This window comes from Amphiprion ocellaris, chromosome 1, assembly GCF_022539595.1.
Source record: "Amphiprion ocellaris isolate individual 3 ecotype Okinawa chromosome 1, ASM2253959v1, whole genome shotgun sequence".
NCBI lineage: Eukaryota > Metazoa > Chordata > Actinopteri > Pomacentridae > Amphiprion > Amphiprion ocellaris.
Genome location: NC_072766.1, coordinates 36,005,513 through 36,024,759, shown reverse-complemented (window position 1 = coordinate 36,024,759; position 19,247 = coordinate 36,005,513). Strand labels below are relative to the sequence as shown.

The window sequence follows — 19,247 nt, the reverse complement described above, 5'->3', positions numbered from 1 at the left end:
CTGCAGATTTTTTCTGTTTTATCATTTTGTGGTTCTAGTATATGGTGTAATTCTGGCCATTTTTTTAAATAACATGCCTTGTATACCCACAGACAGGTTTCAGGGAGCACAGCATTGAGCAAACATTAAATGTATTTGTCCAAATGTATTAGCTGCAGATAGCTTCACTACTAACGCATATTATATGAACTAAAAATGGTATTATTTATAGATGAGTCACCGCGGGGAGCGTCCATTCTCCTGTCCTCACTGTGAGAAGTCGTATGGCCTGAAGCGGGACCTGAAGGAGCACATGGTCCTCCACACCGGGGAGAAACCATTTACCTGTGAACACTGTGGGAAAGCCTTCGCTCGCCGCCCCTCCCTGCGCATCCACCGCATGCTTCACTGCAGCAGAATGATTTACACACAGCCACCCAAGGTAAGGAGGACTTTTCTTCGGCGCTGCTAAGTGCTTGTTCGCTCATCTGTGGTTACATTTCAATATTACAGCTGTTTTAATGAGGAGGACGGGGGGCAGCTAAATGGACTCATTTTTCACCAGGAGTAGCTCTCCTGAAATCTGAACTGACCAACGGGAATAATTTAAATTGCTGCTGCTGCCTCACATTCCTCCCCCCCGCGGCTATTACAGACTTTCTAAAAAAAAAAGTTTCTGTCTCTGCACCAAATTTTAGAATCCTTCACATCTTTAAATTTGCATGCCAGTCTCATTTTTCCTGCTTGAACATCAGTTTTAACTTTAAGTATTTATAAAGAAAGAAAGAAAGAAGAAGTGCTGTACTTGTTGTAAAGATGGAAGAAAGGGAGCAGGGGAATGACATGCAGTTAAGGTTTTGGCCCAGTTTGTTTGTCCATGGGCTGCACAGGGCATGCATGGGTTTTCTCTGGATTCTCTGGCTTTCTCCCACAGTCTAAAAACACACTGAGGTTAATTGGTGAGTCTAAATTGTCTGTAGGTGTGAATGTGAGAGTGATTGTTTGTCTGTATGTGTTGCCCTGTGATAGACTGGTGACCTGTCCCGGGTGTTTTCAGCTGGGATATATTCCAGCCCCTCTGTGACCTTAATGAGAATTAAGTGATGTATAGATGATGGATGGATGTTTGTCCCTGTCAGTGTGCACCTTAACAACTCAGCTTCACCCCAAGACATGCTGTATGATTTTAAATCTCTCTTCCAGGTGCAGTGCACAGTGTGCCCCAAGCTGCTGGCCAACTCCGGCTCCCTCAGGAACCACATGAGGCTCCACACCGGGGAGAAACCTCACATATGTCAGCACTGTGGGAAGAGCTTCAGGCAGAAAGGTAAAGTCAGAGGTCCAGGTGTGATCCAGGTGCTGCAGATGCTCCCTCAGCAGTCAAGAGTGCTTAGTTTGCAAACGCTGCTCAGCCAGATGTTGCCAACACATCCACTTTTGACCTCAAAACCTGTTATCTTTTATAATATGACCCAACAACACCATTTGTCAGAGCTACAAACTGTAAAAACAGAGAGAATCATCACATTTGGAACTTTCCGGCAGTCCGTGAAATTGGACAACTATTATCATGCTCGATCATTGTCCTGCCCCGTAGGAAGTACAAGTGTCGGGTACCAAGACTGCACATCACCACTCTTTACCACAATCTAACAACAGAAAAGGGCCGACTCAATGAATTAAAAGACCTGAACAGTATCTGAGGAGAATCTGAAAGACTCAAACAAGTTCTGAAAGCTGCAAACTGGTTTGATCAATATACATAAAACATGGAAACACCAACACAGTCCCGAGTGTTAAAATAACCCAATATTGGAAAATAATTTGACGATCCTGGTATCAAAATGTAGGTTAAAAGGAGGCCTTTCATTTGCTGTAACATGTTCTGATCAACCACCTATCACATGCTGATTTGACCCCTGAAAGTTCACCCAAAATGCACTTTTTCCTGTTTTTTCCAGTGAATTATCAGAAAACAGGAAACACATCCAGGGTACCAGTGCTCATGTGCTCACAGACAATAAACTGCTGCAGTTTTGCTGTTTAGCCTGTGATATATCCCATAATATTGATGCTCAAAGTTGCTCAGAAAAACAAGAAGTTGTCTGAAGTTGTAAATTTGATTTGAGTTGTGATGTGTTTTTGGGCCTTGAAAACTAGATAACTCCTGCACTTCATGAAGTTAGGAGGGATCATAAAAGTTTAAAAAAAATAGTTTAAAAAGGCCAAATTTCAGCCCACCCCTGTGTACTTGAAGGGCCTGTAACTCTGAAATTATTCATAGTATGAAGGTAAAAATCATTGCGTTGCATCATTAAATATATCAAAGTTATTGTAGATAAAAGGAGGAGATCAGGTTGGAGGTACTGATGGATTTTTTTATGGATTAAATCTAGTATAGTCATATATTGTAGAGGTTGTTAAAAAGTAAATGAATATTATTAGCATTTAGAGCCACAAACAATTGTTGTAAAATGAATAATCAGAAAAACTGAAGATTTATATTTTAATTTTTTATGAATTACGGAATTCTAACTGTCTCATAATGCAGAGAAGACATTTCTAAAGGCTGTGCTGTTTCCATAGAGGTGCAGGACTTTATATTGTAGGGGAAATAAGCCAACTGTGCATGAAAATGTGACAGGAGCAAAAAAAAACCCACTCAGAAACTACTTAGAATTCAGAGGATTAAAGTTGCTGCTCCTGAAACCACTCAACCACTTTTTTCAAGTATTTGATGAGAGAAAAAAATATTAAAAATTGATTATCAGCAGCTGCTTTTACCCAAATTTGCATTAATCTGGAGTTCATTAAATGTCAGGCATCGATCAGCTGCTGATTATCAAACTATCCTCAGTGCAGCAGTGAGTTTCTCCTCCTGAGTGTGATTTATTGAGCTGCTTCCTCGACTTTTCTCAGCTTGTAGAAAGTCTGAAATCGTGACGATCTGATCAGTTTCTGCGATTTCAAACGTACATTGTGACGGATCCGCCTGCTCATGCTGGAGCTCCTCATATTGTACAATAATGCTCCAAACAGTCGCGTCTCTGCTTAAATAAATGCTTTTCACATTATTTAACTCTCATAAAAATATAATAACTTCATCTGACATTACTGGAGGCACTTTTTATTCCAGTCAAGGTGAATCGCCTCCTCTTTAATAAGCTGCAGCCAACTCTAAAGAACATGAACTGACCTTGTGGATACTTATTTAGTTCTTTGAGTCTTACATAAACTGGAAACTAAATGTTTATAGCCTTAAACATGGTCAAAATGTGTTTACTTAAGTGCCCGGCCTTGATTTGTTTGCAATATGCGTCAATATAATTATGTCATCTGCACTTAAATTCTAATTTCCTGGACTCAGTCACATTAACATCAGTAATTAATTGACATTTGAACCAAAAACAACACAAACTCCCTCTTACAAATGAATGTATTAGCAGCTGAAGGTGGCTCGCGTTAGCTCACTTTGAATAGCTTTCCTCTGATGTTACTGTCATTTTGTTGGCTTTATCTGCTTGTGTTAATGATTATTAGGGCTGGGAACGATAACACGTCATTAATGTTACGTATTATTGTTTAAAGTCCGTTACTCACTGGCTCTGAATACACAGACAGACAAACCATGGATCACAGGAGGACTGGATGTTGATCAGTACTGGGGATGAGCGTCATCATCATGTCTCACCCAAACTAGCAGTGAAGAGAGGCTTCGGCAGACTGCTTGGATGCAACGTGTGGGAGAAGTAGAGATAAACTAAAGCAAGACGAGCTAGCAAATGCTGCAGCGAAGTAGTTGGCTATAGACTGCATTCTGATTAGTAATGTGGAAGATGTTGGTCTGAGGAACGTTTTTGGAATCGCAACGAATGACGGCACGTATGAACCTCAAACTGCATCACTAGTGGGAGACTCATACACAGGAGCTATAGTCCCCAACACATGGACTGTTTCTGCTGCTCCCTGATGAAAGAAAAATGTTTCTGCTGGTACCTCTTCAGAAAAAAATAAGAATACAGATGTATAAATGTTAGCTTGCTGTTACTGAGAAGGTTCCTGTTGTAATGTAATGATCATGGCTCTGGACTCTGAGGGTAACTTGCTTTTCTATAACAAACCAGATAAAACATTAATGCTCTTTCCGTGGCAAATAGCTTTGATTTGATTTGATTACATTAATGTTTAAGTTGAGATTTACAAGAAATATGTTAACTACTACTGTGTAAAGGGAACACTGCCGTTAAAACACTTTATTTGTTTAAAGCGTTTTTTTGTTTTGTTCGTATAGCAGTACAGGGTTATTCAAAAAGAATGAACCGATTTCATTACGCAATGTTTGAAAAAGGAAAAGCAATGGAAAACTCCAGCCAAGCCACAAATATTCTACTCACAATCAACTTTTATTTCCTGTCTTACAAGTGTTCAACGTGGGCACCACCTGCAGCAGGGCAACATCAATGCGATAAAAGAATTCCTCCCAGACGCATATCAGCATATCACCATCCACTGAGTTGATTACTGTTGTTATTCGATGTCATTCCATGACCTTGAACATCAAATAAAAGTTGATTGTGAGTAGAATACTTGTGACTTGGCTGTAGTTTTCTATTGCTTTTCCTTATTAAAATATTGCGTAATGAAATCGGTTGATTATTTTTGAGTAACCTTGTACTTTAAAAATGAAAGTGTGGAAAACACTACTTTTAAATTCACTATTAAATTTTATATATAACAGTGTGATTAATTGCAATCAACCACAGAACATCATACAGTCAGTCGCAATTAAAATTTTTTATCGTTGCCCAGCACTACTGATAATTTATCATGTCACAGATAAACATTTCAAATCGTGCTTCACAAAGAGACGTTTTTCTTTCTCCTCCTGAGACGATGTGTTTAAATTTTAAAGCACTGTGATGTTGTGAACTTGTATAAAATGCATTTCTTTGCTGTCTTTTTGTGATATGCATAAGAAGACTGATTTCTGCCTCTGCTCGGGGCTTTCAGAGACATCAGTGTTTAGTTTGGTTTACTGCCAGTTTTAACAACTTTCTTCAACACTTTAACAACTTTTACAACTTCTTCAATCTTTTTTTTTTTGAAATGGCAGCCAAACAGAAATGTGGATCAATGACTAAAGTTCAAGACCAATCAATAATAATGTAGCACACTGAGGAACTCCTGTTGCTTTGTTTTTGTTCCACATGATTTAATTTGACCATTACAAAGCCTGTATTCTGCTATTTAGGTTTCCTAATCTCCCTCAGTCTGTTATATAGCTGCATTTTTGTGCACGTAAAAGTTGTAAGTTAAAGACACAGGAGCTGAAATGAAGTGAAGAGGTGCTGCAGCAACGCATTTTATGAGAAAAATAATGTGATTTTTGAACATTGAAAGATGTAAAAATATTGTAATAGACACTCAAAATGAAACTGATAAACAATAAAGGTGCAGAATATGAACGCTTCAACACTTAGAGGCTGATGGATGCAGTTGGTGTCCAAATTCACATCCTTTCTTCTCAGTTAAATTGTTCTTAGAGTATTATTGCAGTGAGGTGGAGCATATATCAAATGAAACAGCATGACTTGACCTTTTCAACAATCCTAGATGCTTGTCTGTGTGACCAAGTATCAGTGAAAGAAGAAAAAAACTGAACTCACATCAAATGTTACCATAGTAACAACCTGCATCCATCTCCATACCCATAACTCTGGTTCTAATTACTCATTAACTTGTCATTGCACAGATATGTTATTATCTCGAGACGTTAATACATTTACCTGGTTTGACATATTTGCATTGAGCTACTGTCTGTAAACATTCCAGTGAATAAAATGATGACTTTCAGTTCTGTTAGACACCAAGTACATTTTTAACAGTTTTTAAGTCATGCTCTATCCCAACATCATGATTCTAGACAGTCTCCCTTATACAAGCATGACAAGATGTTACTGCTGCCAACTTTTTATGGCGCCAAACACGTAAAAACATAATCATTTTTCTTGATATGAAAACTAATATAAAAAAATTTAAAAATATTATCATGTCAAGTGATGGAAGATCTTCAAAAACTCCAACAAAAAACATGATACAACATGTTTAACTACATCTTATAATGACAAAGATAAGAGCTTAAAAGTAAATGTAGTTAAATCACCCTAAAAATAGCATTGGGCTCAAAGAAAAGAAAATGTGCAAAGTTTACGATAGTAAAAGCATGTTTGAAAGTTTACTGTGCAAAGCCTCGCTTAAAAGACTTCTGAAATTAGAAGTAGACAATGAATATACTCTAAGGTCCTATTATCACACTTGAACTTGTTTTGTGACTCTTGTCCAGGTTGTTTTCTCCTGACTAGATCCTTGCTTGTGTTGTAACTAGTCCCAGATGTACACTACCAGTCAAAAGTTTGGACACACCTCATTCAGTGCGTTTTATTTATATGTATTGTTTTCTACATGGTAGATTAATACTGAAGAATAATGCTTTTTTGTTGTCAACATAATTCCATAAGTGTTCTTTTATAGTTTGAATGTCTTCAGTATTAATCTACAATATACAAAATAATTTAAAAAAAAAAAAAAAAAAACCATTGAAAGAGAAGGTGTGTCCAAACTTTTGACTGGTAGTGTATGTCGCTTTGGATAAAAACTGAAGTTGTAGAATTGTAAATAAAATTACAGCAGCTTAGATAACAAGAAAAGCACTCAGAGAGTGCAGTACTCAGCCAAGGCTGCTCAGTCGTATCATTTCCAAGGGCTGAAATCTTGAAAAAATTTGTGGCAGAAATCATGGCACCATATAATGTGTCCATTTAATATAGATGTATCCACAAACAAAATGAACTTGCGCTGAGCACAGGCATGTGTTATGCATGTGTACGCGATGTACAGATACCAATTCACGTGACCTAAATGTGTAGCGGGCGGCGGGAATTGATAGAACTCGGAAACACCCCACAATTTAATCAATTGTTCCTTGTATCATTTCCGATGGATAAGTCCCAATAAGTCTGCAGCGATTGATTTGTAGTAGGATCACAATCATGTGATCATCAGCAGGCCACTGATGTAGTGTTCACTTGTTGTCATAGTTACAGTGACGCTGTGCTGCTATCTCGCGATGATACAGAAACCTTCAAAAAATCCATGTATCCAGACTATAAGCCTCTTCACTGCCAAAATCTAATCACTTGGTCCTTGTGTCATTTCTGACCTTCCCTGAAAATTTCATCCAAATCTGTTAGTCTGTTTTTGAGTAACGTTGCTAACACAGACAGACAGACAGACAGACGTATGCCAAAAAACTTACATTTACCTTCAGTATGTCAGTATTACAAACAGGGTTTAGAAACTTTGTGTCAGAAGAAGGAGTCCACAGCTTTGGGAAAATGGTTCCATACTTCATGAGGACACCAGCTCAGGGAAGCAGTTTTTGACCAAGAAAGATGCAAACATCCTCCTTATTTTACTTTTTTCCTCTTCCTTAAAGTCCAGTTTGCACTTGAGGGACCTTATTTCAAATGTGAGTGAAGTGAAGAGGAAGTAACTTCTGAGACTACTAGCTAAAAAAGACCTGCGGGACCAGAAAGCAGCAATGTGTCGCTGCAGAAGGAGAATTTATTGAAGCTGTCTTCATTCATTAACAGTCACACCGATACCCCCGAGAATCACCTGAGTTCTTTAAATTACAAGAATCCAGCAGCTTCACCACAAAGATAGGACTTCTGAGAGGATGAATATCAGACATCAAAGCTTTAAAATATGAACAGAATACAGAACCCTCTGTCCTTGATCCACTATTTGGATCGAGGTCTGGGAATACAAAAAAATTATAAATCTATTGGTTCTGAAGCCACATTTCAAAGACAGTGAATAACCAAGGCAGATTTATTAAACTAAAAGAAATAGTTTTGGGTTTCCCAAGTGCAAATTACATCCCGTAAGCTCCTTTATCGAACAGACAGAGATTAAACTGATGTTGATCTTCTCATCTGAGCTCCAGTATGAAAAAAAAGTATTCCTTTAATTGTGAATTTGTTATGGTCACACTGATGAGTGAACTCAACATGATTATTTTCAACAAGAGACTATTACACAGCTGAGAGGAGGTGCCCGGCCGTGATCAATCCCTGCAATTTGCAGTTTCATCCGTCAAAGTGACATCAATTCTGAGAGACAAACTGAGCTTTCACACATTATTTGAAAGCTGAATATTCACTCTGCCTGGTCCATTAACTCGTATCCGACTGTTTCTGTCTGTGTTCGTCTCAGGGAACCTCGAGTGTCATCTGAGAATCCACAACGGGGAGAAACCGTTTTCCTGCGCCGAGTGTGACCAGACGTTCTCTCAGAAACCAGAGCTCAGCCGTCACATGTTCACCCACACCGGAGGAGGTTTCCTCTGTAGCTACTGTGGAAAATCGCTGAGGGATCCGCACAGCCTGAAGTCCCACGAGAGGCTGCACACTGGAGAAAGACCCCATCGCTGCCCTGTCTGTGGGAAAGGTTAGAACACGATATTGACACTTAAAAGTCAAATTAAAATGGATGAAACAGCCAGAGTTAAGTAATTCTAGGAGGACTTTTGGCCTCATTTTCTCCCAGTTGGGAAAGTTTGGGTCCCTCTGCACATCAGTTCCTAACACAGAGTCTGAAATTTTTCAGGAGTCTTCACAAAGTGGATTTAAACTTATGATAAATGGTCACTCCCTCTGATATAGGAGGGCCTTCGTTTCACTCGGTGTCTAAGTTCATGCTTCGGGAAATATTTATATACATTTGGAGCTGTAACTGTGTTATTCTGTTGAAACTGAGAAGAGTCTCAGATTGGAAAAAGGCAGAGAACATAAATTGCTGAACAATGAGTCGATGAAAAAGCCGGTCGGAGGCGTGAGGCTCTCACTAGCCAATTCTCCACCAACTGGCCTCATTTATTTTGCTCAGCAGGCTGCAGAAGCTCCGTCCTGCATCCTCAAGCAGAAAACACAAACTACTGATTACGAAGATGTTCACTTTTTTTTCTGAAGCACAAAAACTTGTGTGGTGAGCTTGCTGGTTTCATTATTGATGAACTCTAAGACGGTTCCATTTCATCCCTCACGCACAAACAGCAGCATTTTCTCTTCGTTTTTTTTTATTATTGACGGTTTCATACAAGATAATCTTTTAGTACTGTACAATTCATGTACTGAGACGGTTTTTAATGGTTTTACATGCAGTTTAACTTACAGTAACTTGCAATATTTGACATCTTTCTTGTTGTCAAACAGCCGTTTACAGTAAAGTCTGTTGCAGCTCACTGGATTGATTCAGATTGGCACAAAAATATTTTAGCCAAAGCTGAGGCAGCGAATTGTTGCTTATCAAATATATTGAATCAAGAACAGGACAGAATCACAGGAGAAAGTACAATCTGTTTTACTTTGTAATTAAGTGGAAATCACACAGTAGAAAACCAAAGCTGTGTTCGGATCATCCGCTCACTCACTCGCCCGCTATATAGTGTTTGTCTAGGAAATAAAGCCAGACGGCTGCTGATACGTTTCCAACAAATAAACATCAGAACATCTGCCATAACACTGATATTTTTGGATAAGTAATCAACATCTCTCTCCACAGTATTGAAATAAAGCTTTATGAACACAGATCTGTGCATATGCAGCTTTATAGAGAACACAAGCATGACAGGGACTGCAGCTCTAACTATGTGGTTATAAACTTCTGTATAGTGATTGAGTGACCCATGAAAAACAGCCAAATACATTAAAATAACCATTCATTTGTAAGGCAGCAGCAGGGCCATTGTTAGTATAGCTCGTGTTACAAGTGAGCGAGGTAACGTATTTCTCAGACACTGGTTCCTTGATGTCTATATGAACATCCTGCTCATGTTTCTGTAAAAGTTGCGATGGAAATCTTACTAGGTTAGACTAAGTAACATTTCTGTATCGCTGCCAACACGGACAAGTCTGAACTGCATGTGGTCAAATAAACAAATAGGCAGGTACAGTGCTTAACAAATTTACCAGATCACCTATCTAAAAAACGAGAAAACATACACTACCGTTCAAAGGTTTGGGGTCACCCAGACAATTTCATGTTTTCCACACTCTTATTCATGTGCTAACATAACTGCACAAGGGTTTTCTAATCATCAATGAGCCTTTCAACACCATTAGCTAACACAATGTAGCATTAGAACACAGGAGTGATGGTTGCTGGAAATGTTCCTCTGTACCTCTATGGAGATATTCCATTAAAAATCAGCCGTTTCCAGCTAGAATAGTCATTTACCACATTAACAATGTCTAGACTGGATTTCTGATTAATTTAATGTTGTCTTCACTGAAAAAAATGCTTTTCTGTCAAAAATAAGGACATTTCTAAGTGACCCCAAACTTTTGAACAGCAGTGTAAATATTTTAGAAATCTATCAAAAATCTGTTTCAAACTAAAAATTGTATTGTAATTTATTAGGCAAATAACAAACTAGAACAACTAAATAGTCCTTATTCACATATATTAACCAAAAATCTTAATATTTTGAACTTGAATTTCAACTGAATTTTGAACAGGAGTGAGGAACAATCCTGTGCTTTTATCTGGCATGCATTTTATTTATTTTGTTGTGTGAGTTGGTGTTGTCTGTTTTTAATTGTTGCAATTTTAAGGTTTCTCAGGCTGCTGTCTTGACCAGGCTTCCCTGGAAACAGAGGTCAGTGTATCTCAACAGGACCCAACCGGTTAAATAAAGGCTAAATTTTAAAAAAAAATAATAATTTTTTAATTTCAAACTGAATTCACATTTTTTTAGCCAAATTTCAATTAGCACACTGGAATCCTCTGAAAAGTTAGAAATGAATCCTGAAAAACTTACAGCCACGACAACAATTTTTTTCTATTCACGAATGCAAGAAAATAACTAATTTTCATCTCAATCAAAAAACAATGTGCTCTACTATTTATTTTTTTGCTTTTTTGTAAAACAACAAATTTGAAAATTCATGGATAACAACAATAATTATGTTTTAGCATTAAATATATCATTTTTATTAAAGAGCTTGCACATACTGGCGGATTAACCATTACAGAAACATAAGAAGAATATTTTGACAATCAGCAATACTGTTAATTTGGGGCAGCGGTGGCAAACACCTTACACTGAGTGGTGATCTAGTCAATTTGTTCAGCACTGAATGTACTGAAATGTCCATAAAATTAAATATTTACTGCGAAGAAGACAATTAGTAACAGCTCGGATAAATGGGACTTACTAATAATAACTGTAAACCAGATCTTAGTTCAGTTTGTTGCTTCCAACTGTATGTAGGAGTCTTTCCTCTAAGTTCGTTAATTACTTGCAGCAGGATCCATATAAGCATCTTCAAAGAGAGAGTTATGTGCATGTAGCAACAATAGAGGTAACTTTAGTAATTAAAGTTCTAAATTATTCCCACCATGGAGACGTGATCGATCAGGATGTAACAGTAGATCACATTGTAAACTTTACTTCACCTCAGACAGGCGAGCTTTTCCCAGCTATCCTCAGACTGCGTCTTGAGCTCTGTTGCAGTTGTTGGAACATTTTTATTTTACTTTACTGTTTTTTAAAAATTTCTTATCAACAAACATGGACAGAATATTCTGTGTTTAGGAAAATCTAAATAAAGTATTCTGTTTTTTATTTGGGCAGTTTGATAAGCTGATTTTGTTTACTAGCGCAATATTATGTTTTATACATCGCTTGTACTGTACCAACTCCTGTGAATGACAAATACAGTACTCTCTTGTGACCGGTGTGTTGGAATAAAGCTGTGAGTAGAATTTAAAGTGCCTGAATGACTGAATGCTGCCATTTTAACAGATATATGAAGCAGCAATATTACTCTGCCATGTCTGAAAAGGGCTTAACTTTACGCCATCTCTCTGTTGAAAGGACGTTTTCTCCTGCTCAAAGAGCTGCTCAAAGGGAATAATTTGTTTGGTCTTCACCTTATGTTGTGAAGAGCACTGAGACGGAGTATGTTGTGAATCAGTGCTATATAAATGTGGTTAAGTCACTTTCATGTTGGCTTTACTTTTCATCTTTACAGCTGTCTTTTATATACAGGCGCTGGTTGCAAATTGATGCAAATTTTAAGCTGTTTTCCTAATCGATAGCCTGCCACATTAACAATCAACAGTCAATTAGTATAGTGTTAAATGAAAAAGCTCTAAGGCCATTTTTCCATACGTTAATAAAGTTGTAATTAGTCATGGGTGCTTGATATTTACTGCACGTCAGCTCACTTTCATTAGTCCCAGGATCATTGCTCTGTTTCATATAGGCTTGAAATTTACACAAGAACAGTGTCCAGAAGCCATTAACTGCTACAGAAGTCTCTGTCTTGGTGGCCTCTTACTAGCTACATTGCTCTTGGCCCAACAAACACTGAAAACCACCTATCACTGAGGCAAGTTTTAAATCATTTTCTAAGCCATTTAGTTCAATTTTCTTCACTGATGATCAACTTTGTCATCAATTATTAATCATTCCATTGTTTAAGAGAATAGAGTCTCTGGAGGCCTTTAAACAATACAGAAGCCTTTGTCATGGTGACCATTTGCTAGCCAAACCTCCACAATACTTAGTTACACAAACACTGAAAATCACCCATTAGGGATACAAATTTTGTATCAATTTCTCAGCCAGTTAAGGCAAATTTCTTCACCGATGGTCAACCTCGTCATCAGTTATTAATCATACCATTGTCGAACTGGATACAGCATCGTGCAGGTTATTCTGTATGCTAGAAAGCTATTTTTGTTGAGAAGCATCAACTTTTCGCCGTACAGCTATGGTAATGTCCCCAGTAAAATATCTTTACACTCTGGAGGCCATTAAGCGATTCAGAAGTCTCTGTCTTGGTGGCCTGTTGTTAGTTAAACTCCCCCATAATGGACTCACCCACATAAAACATATTGTAAATTGGTGCTATATAAATAAACTGAGGTCATCCTGCCTTATCGTCACACATGGATAGAACTTTCAGTGTTTGTGAAACCATAAAAATACTGGGCTGTTGGTTTTTTGGACAGTTTGATAAGCTGCTTTTGTTCACTAGTGCATTACTATGTTTTATACATCACTTGTACTGTACAAACTCCTGTGAATGACAAACGTGGTACTTTCTTGTGGCGGGTCTGTTATTCTGTATGCTAAAAAACTATTTTAGATGAGAGGCATCAGCTGTTCACCGTAGTTCATGGTGTCTTATTAGCCACATTCCTACAGTAATGCTGTCCTCAGTAAAATAATTTACATTGTCGAGGCCATTAAGCGATACAGAAGCCTTTGTCATGGTGGCCATTTGCTAGCTAAACCCCCACAATACTTACGCAAATTTTAAATCAATTTTTCAGCCAATTAGGGCAAATTTCTTCACCGATGGTCAACCTTGTCATCAGTTATTAATCATTCCACTGTTAAAAGTGAATAAAGTCTCATGGAGGTTATTCTGTATGCTAGAAGTGTTGTATTTCTAGCATACATGTCTTTTTGTTGAGAAGCATCAGCTGTTCGCCATAATTCATGGTGTCTTCATTAGCCACACAGCTGGTAATGCTGTCGTCAATAAAAATAGGTTTACACTCCGGAGGCCATTAATCAGTACAGAAGTCTTTGTCATGGTGGCCTGTTGCTAGCTAAACCCCGTTAATGCACTCAGCCACATGTTCTTATTTGATTTTTTTTCTTTTCTTCTTTAGGCTACACATTGGCCACCAAACTGAGGAGACACGTGAGGTCGTCCCACCTCAAAGAGAAACCATACAGCTGCCAGTGTGGAGCCTCTTACACTGTGAGACAAAGTCTGTTGAGACACCAAGCTCAGCACAGGACAGAAGGAGAAACTCCAAATGAGATGGAGGGAGGACAAAAAGAGGACAGCTCCAAGAAGGAGGTGGCACCAGAGTTTGGCTCCAGTCACCCAAAGCCGATTAGAGGAAGACCCAAGAAGAACTTGCTTCCTCAAGAGGAAGCAGAGAAAGAAGGAGGTGAAGTAAGGCGGAGAAGAGGGCAAGGAAAAGTTGAGAAGTTTAAGACAGTTGAGACTTCAAGAGACGGTGATGTTTCAGGTAACGTCCAACACGGTGTCATATACGTCCACACGGATGACCTGTCCACGTCAAGCTCCGCCCCTCTGCTGCTCACCTCGGAGGCCTCGCTGCCTGCAGGGTCGGGGCAGGAGCTGGTGGAGGTGGTGATATCGGAGTCTGCAGAGCAGTGCATTGTGGTCCACGGAGAGCCGGCGGTGGGAGAGCTGCTGATCCTACAGGACGAAGGACTCTGCTCGGTGGCTCAGACAGTGGAGATAAACACAGTGTAGCCTGAGATCTGGAGGACGTTTTCCTGATTAATATGTCTCAGTTAACTTGGTAATCAGCGTTTTTTATTCCTCACCTTCCTCACACAACCTCGTCTACATTTTCTTCACATTCTTATTATTTACCAAATTGCCTTTGAACAACCTCCACAGAACAGATGGAAAGTGATTACGCATGATTAGCTGCTGGTTACACATAAAGGCATGGAGAGAAATACCAATAACAGCTGCGATATGTCTCACTCAAGAACAAAAGAGGACAGACTGGTCTGTTTTCGGCTTGATCTCTGAGCCTCTTAAGGGATACATTCCTCCTGTAGTGACTGTAGCGCCGTTTGATTCTGAGCAGCCGACACACAAAACTGACATTAACTGTCGATTCAGCCACTTAAGCTGTCAGATTCCATTGAGGTTGCAACAGAAGTGCCTCAGCTTGACATCAGGTCTTCTGCATTTAGTCAGTTATTACCCGGAGATAAAAGAAACAAATGAGACAGTACAACACACTCAGACATTCAACTTACTGTATGACTCTCAGTCCACATGTGAATTCCTTGCACTCCCACGCAGGTGTTTTCATTTGATCTTTTCAGACCTTTGCTCAAGTTGAAGGTGGTAACAAGCCTCCATGGATTTATAAAAGTATAAAGTCCCACCTTAACATGATCTGTACGCTCCCACACAGTCCTGAGAGGTCTGATCAGCACAGAATAATTGAAATTGCCTGCAGGTTTACCACAGACTGCATATAAAAGATGAATGTTGCAGCCATGATGTCACCCACTGGTTTGTGGGCTACAGCTTTGAAACTTTGAAACTGAGCACATTGGTCCATTGAATCTGACTTCTTTTGTTGTTTATTTTCCTCCAAATTGAATCATGATTTACAAATTGAGCAGCATGTTATACTGCAAGAAATTTGAAACTAGCGACCGAGACCATAAACTTATTAGAAAAAAATAGAGGTAACAATTGAGAATTTGGCTCATTTTCTCATAAACTTCTATGCGCTCTGACTTCTTTTTGCAAACAGAGGAGTCGCCTCCTGCTGGCTGTTAGAAGGAATGCAGATTTGAGTTCCTTCCATTCTGGCTTCACTTTTCAGACCCAGTGGGTACATCTGTCTTTTATATACAGGCTCTGGTTGCAAGTACGGATGCAAAGACAGTTTTCTTACGCGATAGCCTGCCACGTTAACAATCAACAATCAATTAGTGTAGGATATAATGAAAAAAGCACAATGTCCATTTTTCCATGCGTTAGTAAAGTTCCAATTAACCATGGATGCTTGAAATTTACCGCGTCAGCTCACTTTCATTAGTCCCAGGATCATTGCTCTGGTTCACGTGGGTTTGAAATTTACCGAAGAACAGTGTCTGGAAGCCATTAACTGCTACAGAAGTCGCTGTCATGGTGGCCTGTTGCTAGCAAGCAATAGCCTGCCATGTTACCAATTAACCATCAGTTAGTATGCACTACCGTTCAAAAGTCTGGGGTCACCAAGACAATTTCATGTTTTCCATGAAAACTCACACTTTATTTTTATGTTTTTATCCCTTATTAATCCCACGAGGGGAAATTCTGATTTTCGCATATCTCCCAATTGGAGGGAGTCAGAGCGACGGGTCAGCCATGGTACAGCGCCCCTGGAGCAGGAAGGGTTAAGGGCCTTGCTCAAGGGCCCAACAGTGGCCACATCGGGGCTTGAACCTCTGACCTTCTGATCAGTAGTCCAGAGACTTAACCGTTGTGCCACCACTGCCCCAATGTGCTAACATAACTGCACAAGGGTTTTTCAATCATCAATTAACCTTTCAACACCATTAGCTAACACAATGTAGCATTAGAACACAGGAGTGATGGTTGCTGGAAATGTTCCTCTGTACATCTATCTGGATATTCCATTAAAAATCAGCCGTTTCCAGTTAGAATAGTCATTTACCACATTAACAATGTCTAGACTGTATTTATGATTAATTTAATGTTACCTTCATTGAAATAAACTGCCTTTCTATCAAAAATAAGGACATTTCTAAGTGACCCTAAACTTTTGAATGGTAGTGTATGTTAAAAAAAAAGCACAATGACTATATTTTTATGTGTTAATGAAGTCATAAATAATCATGGATGCTCGATATTTACTGTATGTTGACTCAATTTTATTAGCCACACAGTCATGGCTTCATTGTTCTTGTTTACACGGACTTGACATCCACACAACAAATGTGTCTGGAAGTCAGTAACTGCTACAGAAGTCTCTGTCATGGTGGCTCATAACTAGCTAAACCCCTACAATGCCAAAAGTCACCTATCAGGGATGCAAATTTTTAATGAATTTTTAATTATGGTGAATTTCTTCACCGATAGTCGACCTTGTCATCAAGTACTAGCTGTTACATTCTTCTGTCTTACCACCTAATATATTGTTAATTGGCTAAAGTACTATTAACAACAAATAATCGATCGTTCATTAAAATTCCTTCTTGCAAGTTGTATAAATGAAGAAAATCTGACAAATCGTTATTGCTTCACTGTTTCCCAGTTGATCAGCAACTTAAAAAAATGGCTAATCAAACTCCAGTGGGACATTTGGTCGTATTTCAAGGCAAAACTACATATTTAAGAATAAATTATACTGTAGTAAAGGTGTATTTTAAATTTTAATTCTGGCATATCAACTCGTATGTTAGCCTCATTTTGTTCTGCCTGGAAGTAAAACACACTGGCTGTGATCTAGATTGACGTTTACCATTAGCTGACTTGCTGTCTTTTCAGGCAATCGCAGATTATCGCTCAGTGTCAGTATTATGATGTGATATTATGGACTACAACACAGAAGTATGTTCTGAGAGCTTTAGCAGTGACTGATGTGAGTGACATTTAGAAGCTGAACGACCAGTACGCTTCAGTCAGGATTCCCTCTCTTCTCGAGAAATTGCTTTTGCGTTGACATAAAGCTGGTTTGACAGATGGGGATTACACTCTAGACTAGCAATTTCCTCTATGTGGAGATCTTCTTTCAAACATACAGTGATATGCAGGCATTTTCCATACTTTACATGTTTAGATTCGTAACTGAAAAGTCCCAAAGTCCTTCTGCAGCTTGACAGTAACCCCAAACATACAGAGAACTGTCTACATCTGCATGTCAGCATTAGAAACCACAGGTCTCCCCAGTCAAGAGACTTGTTTTTGCACAATAATAAAAAGGACCTGGAGAACAGTTGCTCACACAGTTTGTTTTGAAACAAATGGGGTACTGAAAGGTTGGAGAGATTTCTGGGCGCTCACGTTTTCTCGGGTTTTAAGGCACTCACCATGTAATTGCAAAGTCTTCGGTCTGAGGTTGGAAAGAGGACTAATGTTGCATGTCATTCCTCATCTCTCCCCTGACATCCTTCCTGCTGTCTGCTCTCAAAGGGAATAGAAGTGCGTCATGAAACTGCTCAGGTTAGAAAACAGTGATAAAAGACGTCAAAAAGAAGCATAATTTAGGATCATATCTGGTGCTGGCGTCATTACTAGTTAGCAAAACAAAATCTGAGTCACACGTTTTAAGACATTTTTGTGTTGTACATTGAGTTTTAAAGAGATTAAATTAATATTATTCTCATCAGTCTATCCCAGGTAACTCTTAATGACAAACTGAACACATTTGTAGAAAGCAAAACAAATTCATCAAAAATTTAATGAAATTTAAAAAGTAATCACTTTGCTGTGGCACTCAAAATATGGTCAGTTGCATTTTATTTGCTTTAATGCTCTGTTGTTGTTTTTTTAAATGGAGTCTCACCTGTGACAAATTGAATTTATTGAGTTTAGAAAGACACCCGACAGCTCCACTGTACGTCAGCGCAAAAAAACGAGTCACAATTTAAATCTAGTAAATCATAGATCAGGGTGACGGTTTAAAACCATTTCTAAAGCACTGAGTGTTCATAACTGTGAAATGGGCAAAGTTTGGAAGCACCAGAACTCTTTGTAGAATCGACCATCCGGACAAACTAAGTAACACAGAAAAAAGGACTCAACAGTCTCTGAAGCAGAGCTTCAGAAGTCCTCTGCAGAGATGGAAGGATGACTAACATCAGGCTTTAATGGTGGAGCAGCTGGATGAAGGCCACTCTGAGATGCATGACAGCATGTTTGGAGTTTTTCAAAGTGTGTTTAACTGCATTCTGAGACAGAAAATTCACTCTTTAGGCAGACACCAAGCCTCATGTTTACTGAACACTGTCCACCTCCTGCTATGACAATCCCTACAGTGAAGCACGGTGGTGGCATCATCAATTTGACATGCTATATATTATATAGGACAAACTAAATCCTTTTCCTGACATAGTATATGCACAGAATGGTTTTATGAGTGTTGATTTCACCATGCAACTGCTGCCAAACTACAAAAATTAAATGAGAGATTTCAATTTGTAACTTTCTATAGATTTGCAGTATTTTCTTTTGTTATTATTTTGTGTCACTGGGAGTAGATTAGTGGACAAAAATGGCAGATTTATCATTTCTTCATTAAAGGGGTCGGTATATTTTATGAAGTGACTGTAAAATGTCTAGAGCTGCAACAATTAATCGATTAATAGCCATCGTTTTTTTTTTAACTGAATAGCTTTGGTTTGTGGACAAAAGAAGACATTTTAGACTTTGAGAAACAGATTTTATCAATCAAACAACTAACTGATAATATGAGAAAATAATTCACAGCTTGATCGACAGTGAAAATAATTTATTTCCAGCCTTAGTAATGTGAAAAGGAGTATTTATATCTATGTTAGATTACATGTAGGTTCCTTTAATGGTTACCAACCATTAAGCAACTTAATGCCCAGTTCTGCACTGACTCTAAAAATACAACAAAACATCCATGATTGCAGCTCTGTCAATAAC

General features: G+C 38.6%; 1 protein-coding gene across 2 annotated transcripts in view; it reads left to right on the top strand.

Moving 5' to 3' along the window:
- Positions 1–18,788, top strand: part of znf408 (zinc finger protein 408) — a 38,030-nt gene extending 19,242 nt beyond the window's left edge. For both annotated transcript variants that reach the window (XM_023273609.3, XM_023273610.3), the window contains 4 exons: positions 212–421; positions 1,183–1,306; positions 8,257–8,490; positions 13,732–18,788. In XM_023273609.3, the coding sequence (XP_023129377.2) occupies positions 212–421; positions 1,183–1,306; positions 8,257–8,490; positions 13,732–14,351 (1,188 nt within the window). In that variant the 3' untranslated portion in view covers positions 14,352–18,788. The remainder of the gene's footprint in view (positions 1–211; positions 422–1,182; positions 1,307–8,256; positions 8,491–13,731) is intronic.
- The last annotated feature ends 459 nt before the right edge of the window (positions 18,789–19,247 follow it).